Source organism: Sparus aurata, chromosome 5 (genome assembly GCF_900880675.1).
Source record: "Sparus aurata chromosome 5, fSpaAur1.1, whole genome shotgun sequence".
Lineage (NCBI taxonomy): Eukaryota > Metazoa > Chordata > Actinopteri > Spariformes > Sparidae > Sparus > Sparus aurata.
The window spans coordinates 14051407-14078409 of NC_044191.1; the positions used below are offsets into that span (position 1 = coordinate 14051407).

The 27003-nt window shown below is 40.2% G+C and overlaps 2 protein-coding genes across 2 annotated transcripts; both read right to left on the reverse strand.

Annotated features, from left to right (window-relative positions):
* Positions 1 to 1956: 1956 nt before the first annotated feature.
* lnpep (leucyl/cystinyl aminopeptidase) lies at positions 1957 to 18037 on the reverse strand. The gene is made up of 23 exons (XM_030416944.1): positions 17984 to 18037; positions 17594 to 17651; positions 15348 to 15442; positions 14348 to 14550; positions 13828 to 13939; positions 13440 to 13694; positions 13090 to 13280; positions 12722 to 12860; positions 12064 to 12198; positions 11829 to 11949; positions 10337 to 10488; positions 10137 to 10250; positions 9909 to 10040; positions 9619 to 9753; positions 8539 to 8699; positions 8369 to 8457; positions 8080 to 8263; positions 7790 to 7946; positions 6731 to 6915; positions 6357 to 6518; positions 5086 to 5226; positions 4621 to 4702; positions 1957 to 4478 (listed from the first exon to the last, which is right to left on the reverse strand). Exons 2-23 carry the CDS (start codon positions 17619 to 17621, stop codon positions 4347 to 4349), a joined length of 3105 nt encoding a protein of 1034 aa, XP_030272804.1. The 5' UTR covers positions 17622 to 17651; positions 17984 to 18037; the 3' UTR covers positions 1957 to 4346.
* An 879-nt stretch (positions 18038 to 18916) lies between these two features.
* Positions 18917 to 26787, reverse strand: erap2 (endoplasmic reticulum aminopeptidase 2). Its single transcript, XM_030416945.1, has 21 exons — positions 26731 to 26787; positions 25903 to 26279; positions 25628 to 25814; positions 25366 to 25535; positions 25143 to 25281; positions 24923 to 25057; positions 24717 to 24837; positions 24457 to 24611; positions 24240 to 24353; positions 24007 to 24138; positions 23658 to 23789; positions 22776 to 22844; positions 22457 to 22632; positions 22236 to 22315; positions 21955 to 22138; positions 21650 to 21806; positions 21360 to 21544; positions 21069 to 21230; positions 20339 to 20479; positions 19895 to 19976; positions 18917 to 19487 (listed from the first exon to the last, which is right to left on the reverse strand). Exons 2-21 carry the CDS (start codon positions 26070 to 26072, stop codon positions 19341 to 19343), a joined length of 2838 nt encoding a protein of 945 aa, XP_030272805.1. The 5' UTR covers positions 26073 to 26279; positions 26731 to 26787; the 3' UTR covers positions 18917 to 19340.
* Between the last annotated feature and the right edge of the window lie 216 nt (positions 26788 to 27003).

The following is a 27003-nucleotide window of genomic DNA, read 5'->3' on the forward strand; positions in this document are numbered from 1 at the left end:
TAAATATATTCTAGTAGTAACCAAAAACAAAAATAGGAAACTGAAAGTGAGCATGTCTCCTTTAACTTAGACACAGTGTACCATGTGTCCTAACAAATGAAAATAATGTTACAAATATTCACAAAAGACCACCACTGATAGTAGAGTAACTGAAACTCTACAGTTCATGGCATCTGCACCTAGCAAACAAAGAAGATGTATTGGGCCCTGTGGTATCTGTCAGGTCTTATAGAGCATGCAGTGTATTCATTATTCATACCAGGTGACTTCGTTTCTTTCTTTCTTTTTTTTAATACAAAGCCGGCAATTGTCTTTGTACCTTTTGCACTTCTGTTAATAGCCAAGAATGAAAGTTTGAGGGCGAAAACACTGGTGCTATGATGTCTTCCAGCTGTGTGGCATCCTGCCAAAAAGTCCTCAAGGTACAAAACAGACTTTCTAAAACACACACCAAATACACACACGTAAAAGGAACAGTTTACCACAGTTAACTGGGTTAAAATGCTCAAAATAGTTGTAAATACCCTTTATAACTATAGCGCAAAGGTTTTTATTCTGTTTTGCAGACATGGTATGAAGTAGCTAATGGTTTCCACTATGCGTTCATGCCTGTCAGGTTTACATCATAAATCATTTCCCCCAAAATCTGCGGTGTAGAAGTCGCTCACCTCAAGTGATTTACATCCACATATACGTTTATACATCCAAACAAACAGGCATAGTCTCCAATGTTAAAGCACGAATGAGATTCAGTATGGAAGTTTCCAGAAGAGCTAGAAAGACCTCTTGTGGTACAACTGAGAAGCATCATGTAAAAGACATGTCAGTGTAAATCTCATCGTGTTTAGAGCATCCTCACAGGGGTTGTAATTTAGAGGTTTTGCAGCTTCATACTGACAATTGTGACCATTTGACATTTTACAGGACAATAATTGTCAGAATCTAGCTTTCTGTTAATATTCTAGGCAAAGACATTTGCCCCTCAAATTCCTGACCTGTTCTAACCCTGTCAACTCTCAGGTGAGGAGGATCTCCCCTCCTCTCACAACGTGATGTGCTCTAAAATCATAAACTGTTTAACTCCCACACTTTTTTGTGGGTTTGTTATTTTTACATATTTCTACAAGTAAATGATCTGTATACTTTTCCACTACTGGTTACTGATCAGTGTTCTATTGTTTCTTTCCTTCCTCACATGTCTCTCTTAATAGTTTTGTAAATCCAAATCGTGTTAACCTGTGTGGACTTTATGCTCAAGTTTCCTTCATCTGTGGGTCTGTATGTATTCTGTACTAAATGATCTCGCTGCCGTTAAATCTAGTGTGGCTGGACCCTGTAAGAAATTACATAGTTTTCCTGTCTGTGATCAATGTGCTGTAAAGACAGGAGCAAGATGTGAGAGGAGGAAGAGAGAATGTCATGTTACTTGAGGTGTTAAGAGAGCCCCAGGTTCGGGGCACATCCCCCACATTGGAAGATACAGAAATGTGGATAAGATGACATTTGCTGTCCCATCTGTTGCATCAAAAAGTCACAGTCCTGGGAAGGACAGGATACACCCAAACATCACAGAGTCATTGTTATGTAAATTAAATGTTTTATGACTGTTGTAAATGAAGGTAACCTCCTCTCTGTTTCTGTACTTAAGTGGGTAACATTTTAGAGTTCGAGAGAGAGCGCTTTTGACTTCTCTCCACGCTGCGTGTTATTAAAGAGATTTGATTCATACGCTGAAGTCTGAAGTTCTTCGGAGACTTAGCAACTCTCTACCTCACAAAGGAGAATTTCCACTACAACCCAAAATAAAAATTTCAGAATAATTCCTAAAGCTAAAATTAAAATTAAAAACTAAAATTAACCTTGAAACCAAAAAAACCAAAAACCTCTATTTTGAATTAAGATCAAGTCTGCATATTCTAATACCCGTTGTATTTCAATTTAAAAGAAATTGGAACATTTTCAGAAAACAATTTTTATTCATATTTTGTTCACATGAAGAGCGACAGTTTCATGAGCATCTGCAGCATTTCATCCCAGTGCAAAGACAAAGACAATCTGATTGGATTTACTGCACACATGGTACTCTACTACAATCCTCCCACCAGGCAGGCTACATCAATGACTTTGGCTAAACACCCTCTACCTAATTGACATCAGTAACACTCGTCTCTGAAAGCTTACTGTATCTGACTTCAGACATCTTCATATTTTCTGACCAAAGTATGGTGGACAACCCAAGTCAGATCCTCAATAAAACTGATTAATCAATGTGATTTCTGGAATCGGATAAAAGACACTTTTAAACAATAAAATAGTCTGAATTAGCCACAACATAAAAGTATAATATGTATATTTAAAGGCAAGTGCCATATTATCATAATGTCGGTCCAACTGTAATGGAATAGGCTGAATAAGTCAATGGCAATAGTGATTTAAGCTGCGATGACCTCCTTAAAAGTAGAGTTTGACACTGATTAATCTTTTCTAAACTGTTTGGAATGCATGATTCTCTGTACTGTAACCCTTCATAACATGCACCCCAACTATGGCATACACAGCCATGCCTTTGATGCAAATGGTGTCTCTTGGTGTGGGCACTTTTTTGACTTCCACTCCTTTACATCCATTTGACTAACCACTCCTGCAGTAACAAACACGTGACCCTTCATGACCTGTGCGCAGGGCCAACGATGTTCATTGGAACACATAACAAATCAAGAGGTAACAGTACTGGAAATTCAACCCAGATCTCGTGTGTCGTCTTTGTGACACTTTGGTAATCTTTTTTTTTTTTTTTTTTTTTTTACATGAATGAGACAGAGACAGAGATGCAAGTCTAATGACAATGTTAGGGATGTCCAAAGAAAATGACCTAATCTGCAGTACATTTACTAAATTATCCTGAATATCATGACAGTGATGGAGTGAATAAGTAAGCAGTACCACATTAAATAAAGCTCAAGATGAGTGCACAACTGTATTTAAATAAACATTATTAGACACTCAATAAATAGCCAGGCTACTCTTTAGCGGCTGGTTAACATTGGAGTAACTTTAAACCTTCTGTATTTTTGTTAGGCTGATGAGCAACAGCTTACTGAAAAGATCAGTCTTGCCAAATATAGATGTTCTTCTATATACTTTGTATCTTTAATATGCACTTTAGCCCTTAAAACACAAACATTCTTGAGCAAATGACCTCCCTGGGGTCGTCTAAATCAAGACATACAGTAAAAGCATTTGACCAAGGCTCCTGATCAATTCTATGTACATCTCCTCTTTACACTCTATATACAAAACACAAAGAAAATCTGAATATCAAGAAAGCCAAGATGGTTAAAACAATACATCCAAAAATCGCAGTGAAAAAGGTTGTAGGTTTGAGCATATTCACATTATAATTACAAGTTTACAAGCACACACAGTTAATGTCTGTGCAAGGACTGCTCTGCGGGCATAAAGCAATCAAAAATAAAACTCAGAATCAGATTTAAAGCAGGTTTATGACTGTAGAGAAGAAAGGGAATATGTCTCCAGTGTGCACTGCCTGCTCTCACCTAAGACACATTGGTTGTTGATTTAAACCTGCACTGTTGTGCAGTATGCCATCTACTGTACGCATTAGGAAGGTTTTTCAGTACATTCAATTGATGACAACACAAGTTTGGTATTTTAAGCTATTAATCAATCAACCAACTCATCTTCTAGCTATACTATGACTCAAATAGTAAATGCTTTGGCTGGCATGAGTTCAGAATGGCAGGCAGCTATTTTTTCTACACAGCGATAAAAGGTTGGTTAAATAAGAATAATACCATCTCTCAAGTACCGGTAATTTCAACTTCTCATCACTGAGGAATCCCTGACAGCTGCATTGAGACAAGGTCCAGGACTGACATACAAAGACAGTAATGTTGACATTCGTAATACCTGCTCTTTTAGAATTGGCCCTTACACAGCTCATACGGTTTTGTGCCTGAGAGCAGGCTGAGCAAAAGGAGTGTGGGTGAGGCATGATTGTCTGTTCAGGCATGAGGTTTCCATGAGAAATGCAGAGGAGAGGTTTGGTCGACAGCATTAAGTGTGAGGAGTTTGTGTTTGCATCTGACAGCACTCGGTCAGACACACAATCAGAGCCACCCTGAGCTAGCAAATACAACTAACAGGACCAGTCTCAGAAAACCAAAGTCCACCCAGGTAGAGCACAACCTTTGGCTTTGATTAGAACTCTAACCTGGATAAAGGGAGTGAAGAGACACAGTCCTACAATAGTGCAAACACTGCTGTTGTCTTGACGACACACCTCGACTGCATGTTAGTGGGGCGGAGACTGGATGGAGCACCTGTTAGAGCCATTTTTTGAGTGTGGGCAGGTTCTTATCCATCCAGCGCTGGTTCAGTCTGATGGTTTCTAAAGCTTCCTGCACGCTCCTCATCTGAGCGCCACGCTCCTTCAGACTGGAGAAGAAACCCTTCACCTTCACCACAGACAAACAGATCAGACTTAACACAACACACATAATGCATTCTGTGAACAATTAATGTCTCCCAATAAACAATTGCACAGGCCCTCAAATATGCTACAGTGCAGATGTGTAAAATTAGAATAAAGAAACATACTTGATAGAGGTGTGCCTGTGTGGAGAACTGGGAGGTGACAGACTTGATGACTGTCTGGATGGCAAAGGAGCCCACAGGGAACCTACAGCCAAAAACACAGAAACACTGATGTTGTTTCATCTTTTTATGTTGCTTTATTATTTTCATAATGTGAAAAAATGTTAAAATGTATTAGGGCTGCATTATAAGGTCAAACAATCATATTGTGATTATTTTAAAACTATTAAAATTATGATAATGTGACATTTGTTGGGCTCTATACCAAACAAGCAAGACTTGGAGGCCAAGGCATCTCTGCAGTACTATAGTACTTAATCATAATGCTGTTTATCACACTTTTTATACTTATATTATAACTGCTTTAATAACTGCAGCTTTTTGATATGTAGTAATTGCACACAGTCATATCGCGATTTCCTTAATAGTTTTGATTGATTTTGCAGCCCTAACATTCATACGACTTACTTCTCTATAAGGTGGTCCCAGTTCTCTTGTATAAAATCCCAGGCAAACAAGTAGCCGGCAAAGCCGTTACACACAGTGTTGATGACCAAAGGCAACTCCTGTGTCTGGATGATGTCCCCCTTAAGACCTGCGTTTAGAATCCTTTTGACAGACCGTCATATGTGTTAAATACCTTCAAGCCCTCTTGACAACATGGTTACATTACAAATATGCTTCAGGAAAAACACATTAAAATACAAATAAAATGAAAAGCCCAAATAACAACATGGATTTAGAACAAGATAGAACAAGTCTCAAACATCAGCAATTTAGTAACTTAGGCCCTCACTTGTAATCACATATGACTAAAACAATTTCATCTGAAGAGGGTAGCTAAACATGTTATAATACAGTCCAGTAACAATAGACTAATAACATGATAAGGTTGGCACCAAAGGATAAAAAAACATAGTCCAAATGTCAGTTATTGGAGTTTGTGTCTTTGTGATCTTCGTGACCTAATGGGCCAGTTCAGAAACATTAAAGTTATCTGCTACTTGCAGGGTTCGTACACATTTTTCAAGGTCAAATTCAAGCACTTTTCAAGCACTTTTAAGGGTAATTTTCCAGCACCTTATTGCTGGGGTAAAGTACTTATCTACAGGAATATATATACTCATGATTTTATTCTTCACTTTTTATCACAATTATGTATATTTTATGCTGTAAACATCTAAAATTATGTTTCATAACGGCAAAAACTTCAGAAATTAATTATCCGGTCTGATCCCAATTTTGTGAAAGACACAGAGTTATAATGTCAAGCACTTTAAGCACTTAAACTAAAATCCAAGCACTTTTCAGACCTTGAAAACACAACATTGAAATTCAAGCACTTTCAAGGATTTCAAGCACCCGTACGAACCCTGTACTTGAATCAGACCAACAGGCTCGAGATCAAGCACTGGGTTTTGGTTTGGCATGTTTCATTGCATACAGCTTCTGGCTAAAGCTGATTCCATGTTTGGTTTCTCTGAAGTGCAATTTATTGACAAATTGCTCTCAGGGTTGGTCAGTAGGATTTTGCCTCTCAGTAGACATTTAAAAACTTGCTTCTCTCTTCTGCACTGTTTTCAAGGGATGTTTTGATGAAGGTTATTCATGGGTGCTTCTCTCTTTTGGCTTTTCAAATGTAATATTAACTTGTATTGGATACACTGTACGCTTGAGAATTTGTAAATGATGCCCGATCCTGACACGAAGCAAACACACACTCACACACAACAACCTACCAAACTATACGCCGTGCGTCCTGAGTGGATGCTAGGCCTCGGAGCATTTTCCGCTTTTCTGCATCATAGGTCACATGTTCGTACATGTTGAGCAAAGTCGGCCAATCTTCATCTGATTGAGCAGCCACATTGAATACAACCTGCTGCAGGTCGCCTGGGATCCTACAGAAAACACACTTTTGGTTATAACTGCACCAAACTTCAATTGATTTCTTACAACTCAAATGTCAGACACCAACTAAACATGTTTTCCCCATCCTTGCTAAAGATGATCTCTATTTCAATACAAAGATGTTGAGGCTGGGGTGCCCTGCTGTGACAGTGTCCCAGAAAAGCAACTCAAAAATAAAAAGTTTCTTGTGTGCTATACGTACCGTGTGGTCCCGTTGGAATCGACATACTTTTGGAACAGGGCTTTGGCTTGCTGAGTGCAGTTTTCTTCGTTTAGACCACAGGCTGTCTCCAGCAGGGCTGAACGCAGCTCTTGTTTAGACACACTTTCCTCCTCTACCCATGTTTGATTGTTCATCAGGGAACCAAACTGATGCAGAATATAAACCTGTCACATGGGAGAAAAAAAATGCATTGCATGCATTAATACACAGAAGCACCACAGTCAGTTCAAAGGAACACCTAATCTTAGAAATTGACATGAATTCTTTGGATTCAAGAACATCCCAACTTCGTAAATAAAGCAAAAACAGATATGAAAATGTGTGTTTTAAGTTTCATATCAGTTACACTAATGTTTAATGTCGAGTGTTTTGAAAGATATCAAAGCTTCACAATAAGATGTATTTTGTGCTTTTAAGGGAGTTACTTAAGCAAACTGATGTATTTTTCATAGTATTGTTGAGTGTTCTTGAAAGTAGCTGCTTGAGTTTTAAATTGAAGGACTCCTAAGTTAAGTTCAAGGTTGTGTTTGGCTCCAGAATGGAATATATTGACATCTTTATATGACACTAATAACCCTAGTAGCTGCTTCCTAAACTGCCTTACTACCTTTATACATATGACATTACCATATAAATTCATTGATATTATCAATAAATTAAGCACTTCATAGCCTTGACTGTGGCTTTTCTGTTTTAACAAACCTTTAAGGATTGTCAAGACAACATGGGATGTGTTTGACAGACATGTGGCTTAGTATATCTTTATTCACAAAACATATTCACAAATGTATTGTAAAGTTGTGTTGTGGGTAATGCAGGCACCAGGTTTTGAAATAGAAAAAAAGAATGTGTTGTGTAACGGACTCAAACTTTGAAACAGCCGATGTACCCACAATGCAACTTGGCTACTGAGTGACATCACAGGAGGCAATCTATCAGACTACATGCAGCTTCCTCTAGCAGTTGTATAAAGTCACAAACAGCTTCATATTACTTTTTCAAACATACAGTTATTTAGAAGTGTGTGTATGTCTGTACCTTCATGCGGGCCACAAGAGTGTGCTCCTGTCTCTTGTCGAGCAGCCTGTACAAATTGTTGAGCTGTAACAAGGCCTCTAACACGGGAGTAGTCTCAGTTTCATTGGTCATGTAGTCTAACAGGTTGAAGACATGACGGACGGACACCCGTCCCAGTCTGTTGATAACACAGGAGAGAATTAGAGGTTTTTACAAGTCAAATACATGGGACGGTACATACTCCTATTCTTCATTTTCCTCCTGTCACTGAATGCAATCCATTAAGCAACTATTTATGTTGTTCACTATACCTGGAGAGAGCAAAGATGTTGTGTATGAGCGAGGCACGGTCCTCATGTGTAAGAACACTGACATTGCTGGACAAAGCATCTCTAAGAGCAGCCCAGCCCTCGTCTCCGTAATGGACGATGTAGAAGCCTGTGTTTCTATAGTTCAACTTTAGCCACTTTACACTCTCTGGCAGCCTCAATGTTTCTGAAAACACAGAAACACATGCTTACACACACAAAAAATGTACAGTTTGACACAGCGCGAGAGACTCTGAAACTTGATGTTGCAGTTTAATACTTTTTGATTTACCTGACTTAGTCTTCAGAGTGAACACTTGTCTGCACTCAGGGGCCAAACTACAGCTGTCGTTTACGTACGTCACTGGAATGTTCCACAAGCTAAAGAAAACACAGAATATAGTAAAGGTTGTGGTGTGTCTATGATCTGTGTGTAAGTCCGTGTGTGGTCATGTAACCTACCTTGAAGTATGCGTGGCATTATCAGACGTGAGCAGGAAGTGCTCCTGTGTCAGCGTCACCTGATCTCCCTTGCGGCTTACAGTTACTAATGGGAAGCCTTTCTGCGACGTCCAGGAGCTCATCATCTCTGACACATTCTGATGCTGTGTCGAGACGTCAACCTGAGACAGAGACAGAGATCCTAAGTCTGTGCAGTCCACTGCCGCGTTCTTTGTTTCCTCTGAAGTGCAACCCAGATTGCATCTTTCTGTCCTAACCTGACAGAGTCTGAGAGAGTAGTAACTGAAGCTGACCCGAACTAGCCAGGCATTCATCCCACTGCAATTAATGTAAGCTAAAGCATTCACTTCGTGCTACCCTGTCGCACAGTTGATACTATGGTTACAGCTGGCTTTTTTAGCCTGATTATAGACATGTACAGTGAAGAATCAATAGGTCCAGCAGGGGGGAAATAATTAATTGGCAAACTTCTGTTAAACTGAGGGAACAATTTAAGCCCTTTAAACAGTAGTTATGCAGTCTAATGTCTATATTTACTGTATCTTGTGCTCCCACTTCCCTTCGAAGGGGAATTAGCAAAAAAATGAACACTCTTACAGGTACCAATCAATTCTAACATTAACAACAATGCCACAAGAAATGTACTGCCTTATAAGTTAATAATGTTCCTCCTGAGACAGTTCCTGATCGCTCACTATATCAACAGTATAACTAGCTAATGCAGCTAAAGTCAGGGAGACTATAATTAAGATAGCCGACTGACAGATTAATTGTATAAAGGCCCATAGCATCAGACTACAATTACCAGTCAAGTTGCAGTTTATGTCCAAGTCTGTCCAAATTCAAATAATATAACATGTGTTGAAGACTTTATAGGAAATAAATAAAAAAGGTATTCAGTGTAGTTCTTGGCAATTTCGAAGTTATGACTGTATTGACTTGTATGATTGAAATGAATAATTAAAAGTGAGAAACTTGCTGCCTTCACTTAAAGACTATTTTTACACAGCAGTACAGAGGACTGTTGACAGCGACAGCTTTCGCCAAAATGGAGGCATAAAAACAAAAAGGCAAACCCACCTGCGTAAGGCTGTTCCAGAGGTCGTTAGTGTCTGTGTTTAATCCACTGAACTGATTCAGGTATTGAATGATACCCTTTCTGAACTGTCCGTCTCCTGGGAGTGAGGCCTTCAGCATCAGAAGAATGGACGCACCCTGGGAGACAGAGGCACAAAGCATCTCAGATAAGACCCAAAGCAGACCACTTACCACAGTTATAACTGGTTGTTGAGATGAACAGCTGGTTATGGAAGGCACTTCATGCACATTAAATACATTTATCTGCTCATATACTAAATATAAAAGTGTACCTTTTCATATGAGACAGAGTCAAACATCTCTTCCACTTGTTCAGGTGTATTAACCTCTGTTGAAACAGCGTGGGAGGAGTTTAATGCGTCTTTTTCCATGGCTCTGAAGCGCACTGCCAGGAACAGATTTCCCTGCAAACAAACACAGGACGTACTGCTTGGGCACACACTGAAGCACACATCTTTATCTGCTTCGAAATATGTGGGGAGTAATTTGTGTGAACTCACAATGTCCAGGTGAGGCAACACTGTTTGAAGTGATGTGTACTGCATGTAAGTGGCAAAACCTTCATTGAGCCACAGGTCGTTCCACCAGCTCATCGTTACCAGGTTTCCAAACCACTAGAACACAAAGGCAGGTTAAAACCCAACTGTGGCAAACTTACAGTCTCTGCTACTTTCACAAACACAAAGGTGACCACAATTACCTGATGTGCAAGCTCATGGGCTATGACGGAGGCAACTACTTGTTTTTCCAGAGAGGAAGATTGTTTTCCCACCAGCAGGCTGGTCTCTCTGAAAGTGATGAGTCCCCAGTTCTCCATGGCTCCAGCCAGAAAGTCCGGAATGGCCACCAAGTCTGACAAAAGAAAGAGGGAGCTTATCAGGGTGTTTAATATGACCCTGTAGCTCTTTGGCTTGACAGGTCTTGTCTAACGCTCAACGTTAATAAAACAGTGTCAATTTGCTTTTCCTCTGGGAGGCGCTCTACACCAATTGCTTTAAATATTAACATCAATAATCAACCAATTAACCAGGTCACAGAAGTTAAATATTTAGGTCTAATGCTGGATGCACATCTCAAATTTGATAAGCACATTAAGAAAATCAGCAAAATAGTTAGACTGAACTTATTTACCTTCAGACTAATTAGAGATTGCTTAACATTTGAAGCAGCCAACATATATTTACACTCAATGATCTTCTCACACCTCGGCTATTGTGTAACTGCATGGTCGCAGGCCAGTCTTTCGGTAATCAAACCTCTGGGGAGACTCTATAATCGTGCATTAAAGATCTTAGGCAAGAGGCCGATGAGATCTCATCACTGCGATGTTCTGCGGGACCTGAACATGCTCAGCTTTGATAATTATATAGCCTCATCCAACATTAACTTAATCTACAAATGCTTGCATGGTCAAGCCCCTCAGGTTCTCTGTGACCTGGTTCAACCGATGCAGGCTGTAGGGCGGTCCACTAGAAGAGCCGCTGCAGGGAACTGTAGGGTACCTCACCGTAAAACCTCCTTTGGCCAGTCATCATTCCTTATTAAGGGAGTTAATATATGGAATAGTCTGTCAACTGAGCTCAAGGCCATTCACAGTCATGGGCAGTTCAGGAGAAAAATGAAGGAATTCCTAAAAGACAATCAAGTTTGTAGCCACATATAGGGAAATGTGGGTGTATTTTATGAGTGGGTGTGTTTGTGTGTGTTTGTGTGTGTGTGGGGGGGGGGGGGGGACTGTGAATTGTATGTGTGTGCGTGAATATGTGTACGTGTATGTACCTGCATCATGTTAGTTAATTTCTAGGCCAAGATTCAGGGAAAAATAGGCCAATATGTTATCATGTTATTTAATATATTCTATGGATGAACGGAGGGATGGATGAATGGATAGGAAGATATTGTTTATGAATTGATGGATGGATGGTTGAGTGGAGGGTTGGATGAATGGATAAGATGTTTTTTTTTTTTTTTTTGTATGTTATTTTAAAGGCCCCTCTAGGGACGGGCATTGGAAATTAGCTAAGGCTATAAATGCTATGATGCTTTCTGTTGGATTGTTGTACAACCCACATGATCGGTATCTGTCCCTATCAAATAAACCATATAAAAAATTTTTTTTTTTAAAAATAAAGAGAGGAGAAAAGACAGAACAACCAGATGAGGATTAAATGATCCTCAAGTGTCTTCCTCACCAAGTTTTTTGAGTGGGTAGCCGATTTCAAAGAAGTTGTTGTAGAACTCCAGCAGTTTGGAAGCTGTGTCCAGAGCATATTCAGTGTGCTCCTTCTTCTCTGGCACCGAGTACACAGACACCTTAAACAAACAGATATAAAACACATCGAGACATTCTATTAGCAACGACACAATAGTTGAGTTAAAAAGCAGTTGCAAGAAAGCAAAAGGGAGTCACATCTGTGTGAGCCCTACCAGAGTTTCTGAGACATTTTTGCTGATAGGGGTGAAGTCAGCAACAATGAAGGCCACCAGGTAGGTGCTCATGTTGACACTTGTCCTTTCAAACTCATCTCTCAAAAGGCCATTGGGAAGAGCTGTGACATTAGCCTGAAACACAACGCATAATGACAAGATTACCACCAACTGTTATCAATAGTAAACTCAAAACTAAACTAAACTAAATTTCATTTGGCATCTTCTCAGAAAGCTGTGAAGTATAGTGCTGCAAGCAAATACAATGACATGGTCTGTTAGCCCATGCTATCAGCTTACAAGTCACAGTGGGAACAGTAATGCCTCACTAATTCCTCATAATATACAGAGTGAGTGAGATAACATATCGTGGATTGTGAACCGTGTCTATCCAGTTGACCCTTATGACATTATTAGTGAGCTGCATTTGACATTGTGTTGGAGAGCAGAAAATAAGGCTGCCCATACTGACAAAGACAAAACTTATGGTCACTAATCCACCATTTTTCACTAATCATACATTAACAACAGCTGACATCAGATCGTCCTAAAAATACTTAACATCTGTGCTAACCTAAACTACTTTATATTATTAAATAATGTCTATTTACATTTTTGGTATGTTCAGAAACAATAAGCTGGACTGATGTTAGAGTACCTTAGGCATGTTGGAAAGAGTCTTGTAGTTTGGTTTTCTGGTGATTTTAACCAGGAAGGTGGCTTTGAAAGCTGGTTCATCAAAGCAAGGAAAGGCCTTCCTGGCTGACAGTGGCTCAAATTGGGTTGCAGCTAGGACCCTTTGAACAAGAAGGAGATCAACATGATCATACCAAAATACAAAATTAGATACATTCTATTAAATCAGTAAAAGACAGCCCTGCTTTTTAGTGTCTGGTCATCACGTGCAAACTCAACTCATTAGCAGTGAAGTCACTCGATCACATACATTTTATAAAGTCTCTACTTTGCAACAGCCCTTTCAGCTGTCGTGATATAATTAGACCATAGCCAATTAGTCAAGCGTACCTTTTGTTTCCATCTTTATCTGTGTATGAGCTGTTGTAGAAGCCATCATAGGTGTGTGAAAGTTTGGCGGAGTATTCCAGGGTCAAAACACAGTGCTGGCCTGCTTTCAGGTCCTCAGTGAACTTCACAGCTATCTGCTGCGCGGGTTTGTACTCTAGTACAGTCACATCACTGGCGTCACCATCACCCAGCTGGAAGACGGACGCAAATAAAATCTTTAAAAAACGGTTCTGTATGGATAGTCAGACAGGCTTTGCACATCACAGAATAAAACAAAGTTATCTAAAATAAAATAAAACATGACATTGATTACACACTATCGTCAGTACAGAACCTCCTTTAAATCCTACCTTGAAGGTAGCTTTGGTAATGTTGAGATTAGCACTGTGCAGGACAATGCGCTTGGTGTTGTGAAGCACTAACATGTCAATAACAGTGCGGCCACTGAAAATCATGTTGTCAAGGTCAGGGTTCAGGGTGAGGTCATAGCTGAGAGGATGCACGCTTTGAGGCAGCCGGAGCTGTGCCCATGGAAACAACGTTCCATTTGTGGACTCAGGGTACACTGGCTCAATGGGAGTGGTCTTGTTCGGCTTACATCCCGTCTGCAGAAGGATGGAAGGTTGGGGTCAGCCGAAGAAATGGGTAAGACAGAAAAATAGTCAGATATAAGTATAGACATAATATGCTGAAGACACAAAAACTCCCTAATCAGAGCAAGTGAAGATTTTTTCTTACCTTGGTAAAGGTACACCCAGGTAAGAAGTACAGTACCATAGTCATAGATGCTACAATCACCAGGAATAACACACATACAACCATGGTACGGGCTGAGGGCCGTGAACATGACCTGCAACCAGAAACAGTTTCACCTTACTTTACAATTCACAAATGGAACTTCACCTAAACCACCACATGTTGCTTTAAACTTCATTGTAAATCTTTGTCTAAGATGAAGTCATGGAAGAAAGAAATGACCCACCGTGCTGTACTCGCTTCTATCAGTTATATCGTCCAACAATAGACCTCAACAATCTCAAAATGTCAAGTTCCTTGGTATTTAAAGTTATGGCAGCTTAGTAAAAGTCTCAAAATACATTCACATGAATCAACATGTGTATATAATCAGACCCCACAAACACTTATCATAGAAATATTGCATAAGATAACACATGATTAAATACGCTGCACACTTAACAAATAAATAAAATACAATAAAATACGCAAACATACTCAGTGTGCCTTTATAATGCATTACCTGGGTGGGGGTTGTCTGGTGTAAGGGGATGAGCTGGGTCTGTGAGAAGAACTACGGTTCATGAACGACATGCCTAGCAGACGGGCTGAAGACTCGCAGTCCTCCTCATCCTCGTCCATGTCATTCTCTCCCAAGCCCCGCACAAGCAACCGCGAGCTACGAGGCTCATATGCCACCTCATCTGGGTCAAGAGCAGGAAATGTCTAGAGAGAGCATGTACAGTTCACTCTGTTATTTTCCAGCTTATCTATGCAGTGTTTCCCAGATAAAATGAATAACTAGATTGCCCTGTCAGGTAAATTAATTTGCACAGGGTAAGAAGTTCGTATGCAGCAGCAGTGAGGGCAAAGACAGGAATAATGGAAAATAATCAGGACAGTAATGGGTCTGTCAACAAAGTCTAGGACACAGATGAAAGGTAAACCATAATGATAGGAGAGTATCACCGGTGTTTTTGTTTTTAAATTAGTACTGCGGTGGATGTGGAAACAACATAAGCGATAAGCTAGTGGAGACTGAGGGAAGAACTTAGGGTTTATGAGGCTTTTGATACAGAATGTCTGTAGAAACAGAAGCTGAATTGGGAAAATGGGTCACTGTAGCTCTGGAGAGAAGGATATTGATACTACTGACACAAAGAAGATAAAGCATCTTCAGCATGATAAAGTGAAGTTCCCTTTTGCCGGAAATACTTCTCACAGTGTTAACTACAGCTATATTCAGATCTGAAATCATGTACAGACTGCTGAAAGATGTACTGAACCTAAACGACCAGATAAGCATCATTGGCTACCCACAAATGTTGTCCTCAAACTAACTGATGCTTATTTATAAGGCTCTGATCTGTTCAAATAATCTCATCTCAAGATCAAAGTACTTGTTAAAAATGTTCAGAAATGTGCAGATATGCATTATTATATATGCAAAATTATTTATGCTGGCTGGTCCTTGAAAATGAATGCATAAATGGCATGTATGGCTTAGGATGGCATGAGCATACCGGAAATGAAGCAGAGTCTTTGGCCAAATCCACAACATCAGGCTCTTCTTCAAACATGCTGTTCTCAATCATGTTCCTCGGCAGGTTGGCTCGCTCTACAACACACAGAGGAAGTGAAATCAGACGGATAATTCTCAAAAAGGGGAAATGAGAGTAGGTGAGCGAACAGAATGCAAGTGGTTATATACATTGATACAAACACACAGCAATGTATGTTAACATTATGTGCTGTGTTTTTAGAGTCTTTCACTGAAGAGTAGTGGCAACCATCTTTTAACACAAAGACTTGTTATTGTCACTGCATTTGCAAGCACGCTCTTCAGTTTCCTGTTAGTAAACCTCCTACAGCATTTCCTGGTGCTTTGACCTACATGGGATGGGTCCGTCAGGCTGGTATGGCAGCTTAGTTTAAGTGCTGGCCTTACAAAATCAGTCAAGACAAAATCTGTTGTATTTCCTTTTGAGTTAATTCATTCAACTGCAGGGCTGAAGAACAAACACTCACTAAGTGACCTCAGAACCAGAAAATGCAAATATAAAGAATACCACCATCTGGCACTGTCACATGCTCCTGAAGTTAAAAAAGCCTGAATATCCATGAACTACCCTCTGTCTTCAGTATCATGACATGAGTTGTGCCAAATTCCACGTGATTTTATAGCAGCTGGGTACACCATTCAGCATTTCTTGAAACAACCAGAGCCGTGTTCAACTTCCTAATTCAATAACAACAAAAGTAGTACAATGCTATGCAATGCAGGTCTCACATTTTGCCTCTCGTTCCATTCATGCCTTTAACGGACAATGCATTTTCAGATCAGTTTGAGTGGAAACCACAGAGTGACAGTAAATGCCTAATGAATACAGTGTTGATAGAGAAACAATGACACAAACAAAGGTGAGCTTTAGCTACTGAAAAGGAAGACAAGGGTCCAGAAATGCACAAGGAATGAAGCCCCTTGTCTGTCCTGTACAGTTTTTCTGATATGACTGTATGGGGCTGTCACTGTGTCTGTCTGGACCACATTGCTGTGGCATTAATGTCTATTAATAGGGTAAGAGCTAAGTAGTAAGTAATGTGTAATGTGCAGACAAGTAAGTGATAAAAATAAGACCAAAAAAAAAACCATCCAACTTGATAACGATTGAATAGTCTACTCAGTCTATTTCTAAATGAAGGAAATTGTGTTATATTATGGTAAAAGTTATCTTATAAAAGCAAGATGACAGATAACAGAGGCTGGATGGATGTGATGGTTATCATCTAGAACTGGAAAACATGCCAGGAAAATATACATAATCAATAACTCCTGTACTTTTATCAAGCCTGTATGTGAATACACCACGATAACAACATAGATATAGAAGCAGAGTCACTGAGCCACAACGCTGTCATTGGTTGGCTGGTCATTAAAAAAATGGGAAGGAAGCATCTGCTCATGTTTGTTTAACATTATCTGATCAGTGTGAGATTTTGAAATGTGACTTCTACTTGGAAACCACAACGACAAAGCACAAAAACATGAGATCTAACTGCTGTGATTTGGTGATTGCTTATAGCAGGGTAATGTTACATAGAGGAAAACATTCAGGTTTCCAGACAGCTGTCATATTGTGTCCATTGGGCTTTTTGTCTACTTTAATAAAGCCCTGGGACTCTGGCAGAAGTTGTAAAGAAGCCGGCAGCCTTAGCCAAACTGAGCATGACTTATCAGCTCCCACGCCAAGACAAAACAGCTAAAGCACCAGGCTTTGACTGGTCAAACCCTGCTGAGTTTTAACACAGAGAGACAACTTGAGTGCTATCAGTGGCATACTACGATTCTGTCAAGAGTTTCAAGAAAGCATGTGTTTATTATGTTAGAAACGTGTTGCTGGCTTTGATTAGTTCAAATAACAAGAACATTACATAAATATACTGCAACATTCACGACAGCCCCTTCCGCATTGTGCTTAAGGTGAAGAGACAGTTAAGTGCAGTAAGTGTTATCATCCCACTGCAGAACCGAGCAGTAGGACTGCGATTAAGTTAGCTTCTGCGAAAACCCCTTAACTGTAAAATAAAGAAACCCGTTACTCAAATAGCCCGAATGAAGCTTTTTCTTTAGCTTGTCAAAATTCAATGCCACCCGCCTCAACATGTGTCCTCGGGTGAATGTCACTCCAGACGAGCTTGTTGCTAATGTCCCGTTAGTTATTAGCTGGCCTGTTGCCGTTAGCTTGCTGTTACCATCTCCCCTCCTTACCTGTGCTGTTACTGTCAAACGGATCCATGGTGGGATATCTCAGCCAGCTCCTCGCGTCCTAAACAGGAAAATCTGTAGATGTTTACACAAGCTCGACAGACGTGATGTTTCTCTCGCTGGCCACAACCCACCGCAGGCTGTTGAGGCGCTCACAGTAAATAGCAGCCTGTCTTCGCTGTACACACGTTAGCTACGTAGTTGCTAGCTTGGAACTAGCCAACTTCTGACAATTGCAACTGACTGAAAGACATTCAGTTTGCTAACGTTAGCTCGTTTACAAAACTTTTTCGCCCATTATCGTTTTGTAGGATAATACACGAATACGACGGGATTGTTTAAAACGTCGAACCTTGCGCTAAGAATATGTAAACAAATCTTACTTGCTCTTACATGCAAACTAACAGACGCACAATTGACACTTTCCTTCCTGCCCGACCAGTTGTTGACAGCATCCCATCTACTTATAATCCTGCCATCCTATTGGATGTTACTCCAGGGAGGGCGGGGCTAGAGCACACTACACGGATGTATTTTTATTTATTTTTTTTTACATATTTTCCAGGACAATGGAGGTCAACCACAACTGTCACACGCTTAACCTCAACCCTAGCCAAAACCCCAACCCATTAAAGTTCTTACTAATCCATACAGGCAAGTCTGAACCCTCAAATAATTATTTATCATGTAGAATATCATACACCCACACACCCTTTTTTTCTTTTTTTCTAAACCTGTGACGAAAGTGATGATTGTTTTACACTAATTGGATCATAGTCATTTTTAAGGTCTTAACCTGAGCTCTATGTCTTAAACCTTAAATAGTTAATATAATGAAGCATACATAGACACAGTGCAAACACAATGGCTGTACTTAACCCAAGGATATGGGTTTCACTACACAATCATCATGGCGAGACAAATCTACAATGGATGATATTATCGCAACATCCATAAATCTTTTTTATTTTAGCAATGAAATCTGCTTTTACCTTTGTTTACTTTGTGTTTCGTCTCTTTGAGGTAAATAAATTACCCTAAAAATACGAGTGTAGAGGGAGTCTGTAACTACAACTGTAAAAAACAGTGTACAAAAAGAAAAATCCCTGTTAACTACTTAATTCCTTGTGAAAAAGCATCTAGATTCATTTAGATAAAAGATGCACAAGGCCGAAAAGATCTTTGCTTGATTAATCAGACAATATTCATAAGATATCATATGTGTATTATCAACACAACATCAATATTTCATTTTTTTAATATCATGTTATTGTGAGTAATGCGATAATGCAAAATTTCTGTAAACACAGCACACATAAAGCTACCAAGAGGTACAACAAACACTTTAATTATCTATTTAAAAATCAATTTTTTACAGCATTTGAGTTTCTTTGGAATGATCTCTCTCTCTCGCACACACACACACACACACACACACACACACACACATACACACACACCCCCCCCCCCCCCACACACACAATATTCACAGTACATACATGGCTCCTCACTCATACAACTACTTTTCAACTTGCAGGTCTACCAATTACATTTTTTTTACTTTTTTTGTCTAACAAATAAGTCCCCTTAAAATTTTAAACCTTTACACCTTTTTCATATACAGAACTCAACTCTTCAGTGATATCTAGCACATTATTCTACAATTTGTAAATAAAAACAACTTCAGAAATCATTCAAATATTCCCCTTGGGTGATGTATATTAGCCACCCCCTCTCTTCCTGCTGTCCTTCACTTCATTTGCTTGTTCAGCCACTCTCTCAGAGTCTCTAGGTTCCTTTGAAACCAGCGAACATTTTTCTGCACGTTGTCCAGGGCAACCTGAGTAGCTCTCAGCTGAAGCGCCTGTTCTCTGATGGACTCAAAGAACAACTGCACCTTGGGGTCAAACACACATCTGTTTACAGAACCAACACACAAATGTACAACTGAAAATGAAATTCAATTCACCACAATTTCCTCTTTCTGTTACAGTAAAGCCTTGCAGTCGTCTTTGTGACAAGGTTAGCACACGTGTCAATAGACATGCCTTTTAAGGAATCAAACATTTAGAATTTGCGTTTTTATGAGGTTTGAAAAGCAGTTGCCAAACAGTTTATGTTTTTCAGACATAAAGTGTTTGGCAACTGTATCAGCTATTAACTGTATCAGCTATTATCATCATTATCATTTTTATCACTGATGTTGCAAATGCATGCCATTACAAAGAGCATATTGAAACATTGGTGCATCTCTAAATTGCTTTGCAGAATATATATGAGCTCAAAGTTTAACAGTGTATTTACATTAGTGAGTTCCTCCGGAGATGAAAACTGGCCAGTGGTACCAATGATGATGTTTCTGATGCAAAATGATCCCAACTGGAACCTGCAGAGCAGACAGAAAACAGACAGTCAAGGACAAATATTGTCTCATTCATATGTTGTGCACATGCTGTTACTTAGGGCTTTCACAGTAGTGCAATCAACAACCCATTGTGTGGTTGTGTGCTTGAGGTTTAATCAGGCCAGATCAAAACAAACCTGTTTTACTTGTTATTGAACGGAATGAAAGGAACTATAAAGACAGTTGTTCTTGCATTCAACTCACAAGACAAACTTGATGTTAGCATATGTATATGCATGATACAGTGTTACTGTGATGTTTTAAAAAGGTGAGGAGAACTGCATTTTCATAGTTTGAATTATACCATAACATCATTTACGGTGTAGCCATTGTGTCGTACTAACTTTTGAACCAGTGTGTCCCAGTTCTTCTTGACAAAGTTCCAGGCAAGGTGATGTCCCCGCGGGTTCCTGGCCACCATCAGGATGAGAGTAGACAGGTCCTGAGATCGAATTACCTTCCCTTCTAGACCTAATTCCAGCAGTCTGCAAAGCAAATACACACAATGTAACTTGCTCAATAAAATGTTACATTATCTGCTATCACTTGAAGAGCCTCTCCTGACAGTTGTCAAATGCAAGTTGTAAGAAAAGTAATTGATAGTCGGCTGCCTTGACACTTGATTATCAATTAGTTATTAATCATATATTAAATATGTTGGACATTTTCCATTACAAATCGGTTTTAACTAATAATGTGATGTAGGCTAAATCTACATTAGAACAACAGATAATACTTGAATGATAAACTGTTGCTATTCAACGACTGACATACATACAGTACATTTTTCATACCAGTATTTTTAGTTATTTTTTTTTATAGATTTGAAAAGCAAGTATTTACAATTTTTAACAAACTTGTTTCTTTATGTATTTCTGCTCATCTCTTAATTGTTTAATCAGTTAAAGTCTGAACAGCAATTAATTGATCAATGGCTAAGCATTAACATCCCTAATAGACACGGAATAAATACAGGATTTCTGTTGGCAGCAGTTCTGTTATACAATACCCTGTTTTGGCCACATGGTGACAGCATTAACTGTGAAAAATGTAACAGGGCAAAGACATAGCTACCTTTGTAGTTTGTCTGTGTCTTTGCTGCAGGTCAAGGCGAACAGGATTTTGCTTTTCTGTGCTGCAGAGAGGGAGATGTTGTATGTGTGTAGGAGTGAAGCCCAGCCATAGTCATCCTGAGCTCCAACTGAATACACTGTCTCTGCCACATCAGTGGGCAAGCTGAGGTAAACACAAGTAGAGTCATGCATATTAGGGACATGATGAAATATTAAATGATATGCTCCAGCCTTGCACAGAGCATAGTTGACTAATAATGACAGGTGATAAGAATAATTTAGACGGACATACTTGAGTGTACCGTTGGACTGAAGCCAGTCTTTGAAGCTCTGACGTGCCCGCTCCAAACACGGAGGGTCATCCAGGTGGCAGGCCAGTGACAGGACCTCTGACCTCAGCCGTCGCTCTGAGATAGAGCCCTTATCACTCCACGTCTGGCGGTCAATGACAGCACGGAAAAACCATAGGATGTACGCCTGCACAAAAGCACACAGGGGAGCAGAATCTCACATTAACTTATCTGAATGTTGAACAAACGTTGTCGTTGACACCATAATAAATGTGTAATCTTGTCTACGTACTCCCAGGCTTTTTGTTAAATCAAACTCATTCCTTTTCTCAATAATGCGGTAAAAGGTCTCCAGATAGCCCAGTCCTTCGAGAAGAGGCACGGTGTGTGTCTCCAACTGGAGGTAGCCAATCAGGTCTAAGGCTTTATTCAGGGGCAGGTGACCTGCCCTTTAGAGACAAGAAGAGGAATATTGGAAAGGTTAGTTGCTATATCAGGTAGGACAATCAAAGCTATTCACGTGTAATTATACAGACATACAGAAAAATCACTGCCTCTTGCTCGCTCACACAGACCCAAAGACAAATATATGCTTACGTGACCAGCTGAAAGGAATTGTGTATCAACTGAGTCCTGTCTTTGTAGCTCAGAGCAGTGTGGTTTTCCAACAGTAGTTTGGTTATCTCATCCCAACCACCATCCTCGTAATGAACCACATAGTAGCCTGTCATGTCAGTATTTACTTTCACCCAGCTGACATCCTCTTCTATATGTATACTGTCTAAATGAGACAAAAATAGCAAAAGATAGGAATAATATTACGGCAAAGCAAGAACAAAGATATTCATGAACTTTATTCAGCATCTCATTCCTGTTACCTGTGTGTGTTGTCATCAGGTGTCTGTGGATGGTGTTTGAAGCATCTGTCTTGTATGTCAGAGGAATATGCCAAAGGAAACTATAATTGTAATGAGAGAATTACTTCAAAGAGGTAAAACCTGAAGCTGAAATTCTTGATAATAATAGTGTAGTTTTTAAAAGTTAGTAAGTAAAATAAGAGTCAACAAAAAAAACTGTACTAGTTCATGTGCATGCTCACCCCTTTTGCAGTGTGGACCAGAGGGGGTCTGAGGGCATCACTGTCCTCAGGAACCTGTCCTGTCTAAGCAGCAGCCGAGGCCCCTTCCTCGTTACAGTTACCAGAGGAATGCCTTTCTGCAGAGTCCAAGTGTTCATCATGGCTGTCAGGTCTAGGTGTTCCCCTGCAAACAGGTACTGTGGGAGTAAATCAGAGATCAATACTTGCAACAAGCACCATGCCAACAGGTCTGAAAATAATCTTGTAAAAGGAGGGACATTTTTAAGAGCAACCCCCTGTGAGGAGAGGTCTGTGAGTTGATGTTTAAATGTTGACTCACTGCATTCTTAGAGGCCTGTTCGCTGCTGTAGCAATGTTTTCCTGAGATGAAGTCCTCCTCTGAGCATGTCTGAAAAACAAAATAAGATGTCATTTAATACATTTAATTAATTTCTGTCCATCATAAATTTTTCTATATTTCTATGATGGACCATCATCTTTTTTACAAATCACACTCACCTTAATTCTAACTGAGCCGAGCACACCAGTGGTTCAGATTTTGAATGTGACCTTTCCTATTTTCATGACAACAGTTTGTTTCAATTCAGTTTTGTACAGTAAGAAAATGAACTTCAGATTGGTAATCCATCACAATGAACAGCGTGTCTTCTCCTATTTCTGTTAATGATTTGTTATCGATGCATTGCAACACGGTATATTATCTTAAAATGACTTGAGGGCCTTTGATGAACTTTGATGGCAATGAAAACAGACATCCTGTTCACTTTGAACAATTACCTTCTTTTAAAAACTTTCAGATCTCAACTGGATTTATGCACCATAATGAAATGAATGGGACTAAATGGCTGTCAGGGATTTTGCGTTATGAAATGTTTCGCAGAAAAATACTACATTAATAAGAAAGGATAAAAACCTCTTTCTTTTTTTCAAAAAACACACAACAGTGTTCTTCAATCCTGGTCCTTGGGGACTCCTTCCGTGCACGTTTTAGATGTTTCCCTGCCCCAACACACCTGATTCAAATGAATGAGTCCTTATCAGGCTTCAGCAGAGCTTGATGACGAGCTGATTACTTCAATCAGGTGTGTAGGGGCACGGAAACTTCTAAAACACGCAGGGAAGGAGTCCCCTAGGACCGTGATTAAAGAACACTGAACCACACATTGACAACTTTCACAAGAAACATAATTTGTGCTTGTACATTTGTCAGACTGTCCCACAGGTCCTGGTTGTGCGCATTTCTGTAGCTGTATTTGCGAAGGTATCGTACTATCCCACTCTGGAACACGTCTTCTGTCAGAAAGTGTCGCAGCATGTGCAGGATACATGCTCCCTGGTGGGATAGAGAGAAAAGACCTATTCAATCTTATAATAAGAGACTATCACAGGTTATATTGTGGGTCAGCAGTTAAAGCAGTTGAATGATATTAGTCATAAATGAGAAAAAAAGTTAGATTTTCCGTTACAATATCAATATAGAGATCAAAAGCTTTGTAGTCACAAGTGTAAGAAGATAACCTCGTAATGAATTGACATCATCAGTTGCATACTTTGTCGTAGGAGACTGTGTCGAACATCTGTTTGATCTGAGTGGGGTTCTCTGCTGGGCTGGATATTGGCCGAGAGGAGTTCAATGAATCATGACCCACTGCTGCAAAACAGGTGTGCAACAGATATTCTTCCTGTAATTGTGCACAGAACAGGGTCATCAGTACTCCCTCCTAGGCTTAATGTCAATCCACGACCATTAATCAATTGATTTGATTCGTAACAAAGCACATACCACTTTGAGGTCGGGGTAGGTGGCCTCGACTGAAATGTACTCCATGTATCTGGCAAATCCTTCATTGAGCCAGATATCGTTCCACCACTCCATCGTCACCAAGTTACCAAACCACTACAGGAAGAGATAGATACTCAGCACTTTGTATTGTCTGTTTATGTAATGATTTGATTTATGACCTACACAGACACTTCACAGGACACAGCATCACACTCACCTGATGGGCAAGCTCATGGCCGATCACCATAGTAATCCAGAGTTTATCAGAAATGGAGGATGTGAGAGGATCGAAAAGAAGGCTGGTCTCTCTGTAGGTGGTCAGACCCCAGTTTTCCATTGCACCGGACTGGAAGTCTGGGATGGCTATCAGATCTAAGAGAGGGAAAACACAGGAGAGAGGAGAAAATGACAGACATTATAAGAAGGAAAAATGAAATGCTGCGCAGCTTACTTACACAAAAACTGGGCAAAGGTTACCTTGTTTGGGTAGAGGATAGCGTATGTTGAAATACTCTTCATAGAAGTCAAGCATTTTGACAGCAACCTCCAGGGCATAGCGGGTTTGGAGCCACTTCTCAGGGGCAGCATAGATGGACACCTACAGATGCAAAATAAATGTGTCACTGAGAAAGTAATTTAGTTGGCATGGAAACAAAATTCAGATATAGCCACAGAGACCACACCTGCACCCCAGAGGATGTTGTCGCAGTGACAGATTTGAAGTCACAGATGACAAAAGCTACGAGGTACGTGCTCATCTTTACACTTGCATCAAACCGGTCCTCAAGAAGGCCGTCGTGTACTTCAACTGTCTTGGCCTAAAATATACAAACAATTCATTATAGCCATTTTTTTCCCACACATTTGAAAGTGCATAAAAACTAGCACGTATTCAACACTCACCACAGGCATGTTGGACAGGGAAATGTACTCTGGACTCCTTCTGATGCGTATGGAGAAGTTGGCTTTGAAGCTCGGCTCGTCGAAACACGGGAATGCCATCCGAGCGCTCGTGGGCTCAAAGTGAGTTGAAGCTAGGATTCTGAAAAAAAGATGTCAGCAGATACTAATTGGTAGCTGAAACCTCTTTGTGGGCCAAACTGGCTGCGTGACTATCAAGTCTTACCTGGTCTCTCCGGTGCTCGTTCTGTATGTGCTCTTATAGAAGCCATAGAAGCCTTCTGCAAGTTCAGCCTCAAACTCAATATACAGAAAGTACTTCTGCCCATTGCTGAGCACTCTGGGAGAGAAAATACCAATCTGCTCATGGGAAGGATTATGAAGAACTGGAAGAACCTAGAACAGGAGAAGATGATAATAGTTTTGAACCATTGTAGGTAACAAGGACAAATAAAGTGTTATAATAACTGTTCTGTACTGACAGCTACCTTGTCAGATAGGTGAGCAAGATTCTGGTCCAAGATTGTGGCCATGGAGATCCGTAGACCCTTGCTGTGCAGTACAACCCAGTTTGTATTGTTCTGGACATCAATCTGGATCTGCACCGAGCCAGTGAAACTGAGGTTTGTGATGTTAGGGTGAAGGAGGAGGCGGTAGTGAAGAGGAATGATGTACCTAAGATAAAGAAAATCAGCAACTCAATAAAGGAAGTCCCTCAATATTCTTGTCAATTTCCAGATTTTTAAAAAAGTGTGAAGGGTACCTTGGGAGGCGGAGACGACTCCAAGGGAAGGACAGATTATCAGGAGCCAGGGGAGGCTGCTCTCCTGCAGGGTGAGGAGGGCCCGGTGCCTGCTGTGAGCTCTGGGTGGGCTGAGACCCAACCAGAGACACGTGGAATAGAGACAGCACTAGTAGCCCCACTGGGATCATTGTAGAGGAAATGTCGATCTACCACTGATTTGAAATGAAAGAGGAAGCAGTGTGACAGGCTGACAGCTCGTTTTGGATGTGGTCACATTCCCAACACAAGGACCGGTGAAGGATGATGATGTGAGCCCGTTGGCTGATTCTCACGATTGTGTCGGAATGTGGTTGAATCAAAAATGTCTCAGGACCTTTGACTTTTTTTTCTTTAGCCTGAAAGACATCAGAGCAGGAGTAAGAATACACTGCATTCATTTATTTTGCTTCTACTGACGAAGTGAACGTGTTCACACAAGTTCAGTTGAGTGAGTGGTTACTTCAGGCAAACTGTTTAAGTTTTAGACCCCAACCACAGCACATCCAACCCAGCCTGAAACATGTGACAAGGGAACCTCATGATTTTCCGTGCGGACAAAACAAGATGAGGACACAGCTATAAATGTAAGGTGACAACAGCTGCAGGACCGTAACAGCAGTTCAAACCAGGTTGCCCAGTCAGTAGCTGTGCTGCACCATGTTGATAAAATGAAGATTATGTCAGTTACAGCAACCCAAAAGCTCACCAGAATAATACTTAATTGTTTCGACATTGCATTAGTAAGAAAAGCTTGGCCTGTAAAGGTCAGGCTTTAAGAAAAGTTAATAATGTGTCGAAAAGCTTTACCTCGATCACTTTGGCTTGGTCATTCTTCCTTCATGTGCCTGCAGTTGAGTTTCACTTTCTCTTTTACAGTTAACTCCCGCCCACTGCTCATCCAAAAAATACAGTGTGTGTGTGTGAGAGAGAGAGAGAGAGAAAAACAGAGATTGTGTGTGTGAGTGTGTGTGTGTGTGTGTTTGTGTGTGTGTGTGTGTCTGTCTGTGTGCAGGTGTACCCTACAAGACTGTCGTCTAATGTTCTGGGTGTGTTGATATGATCAGTTTCTTACCTCAGATA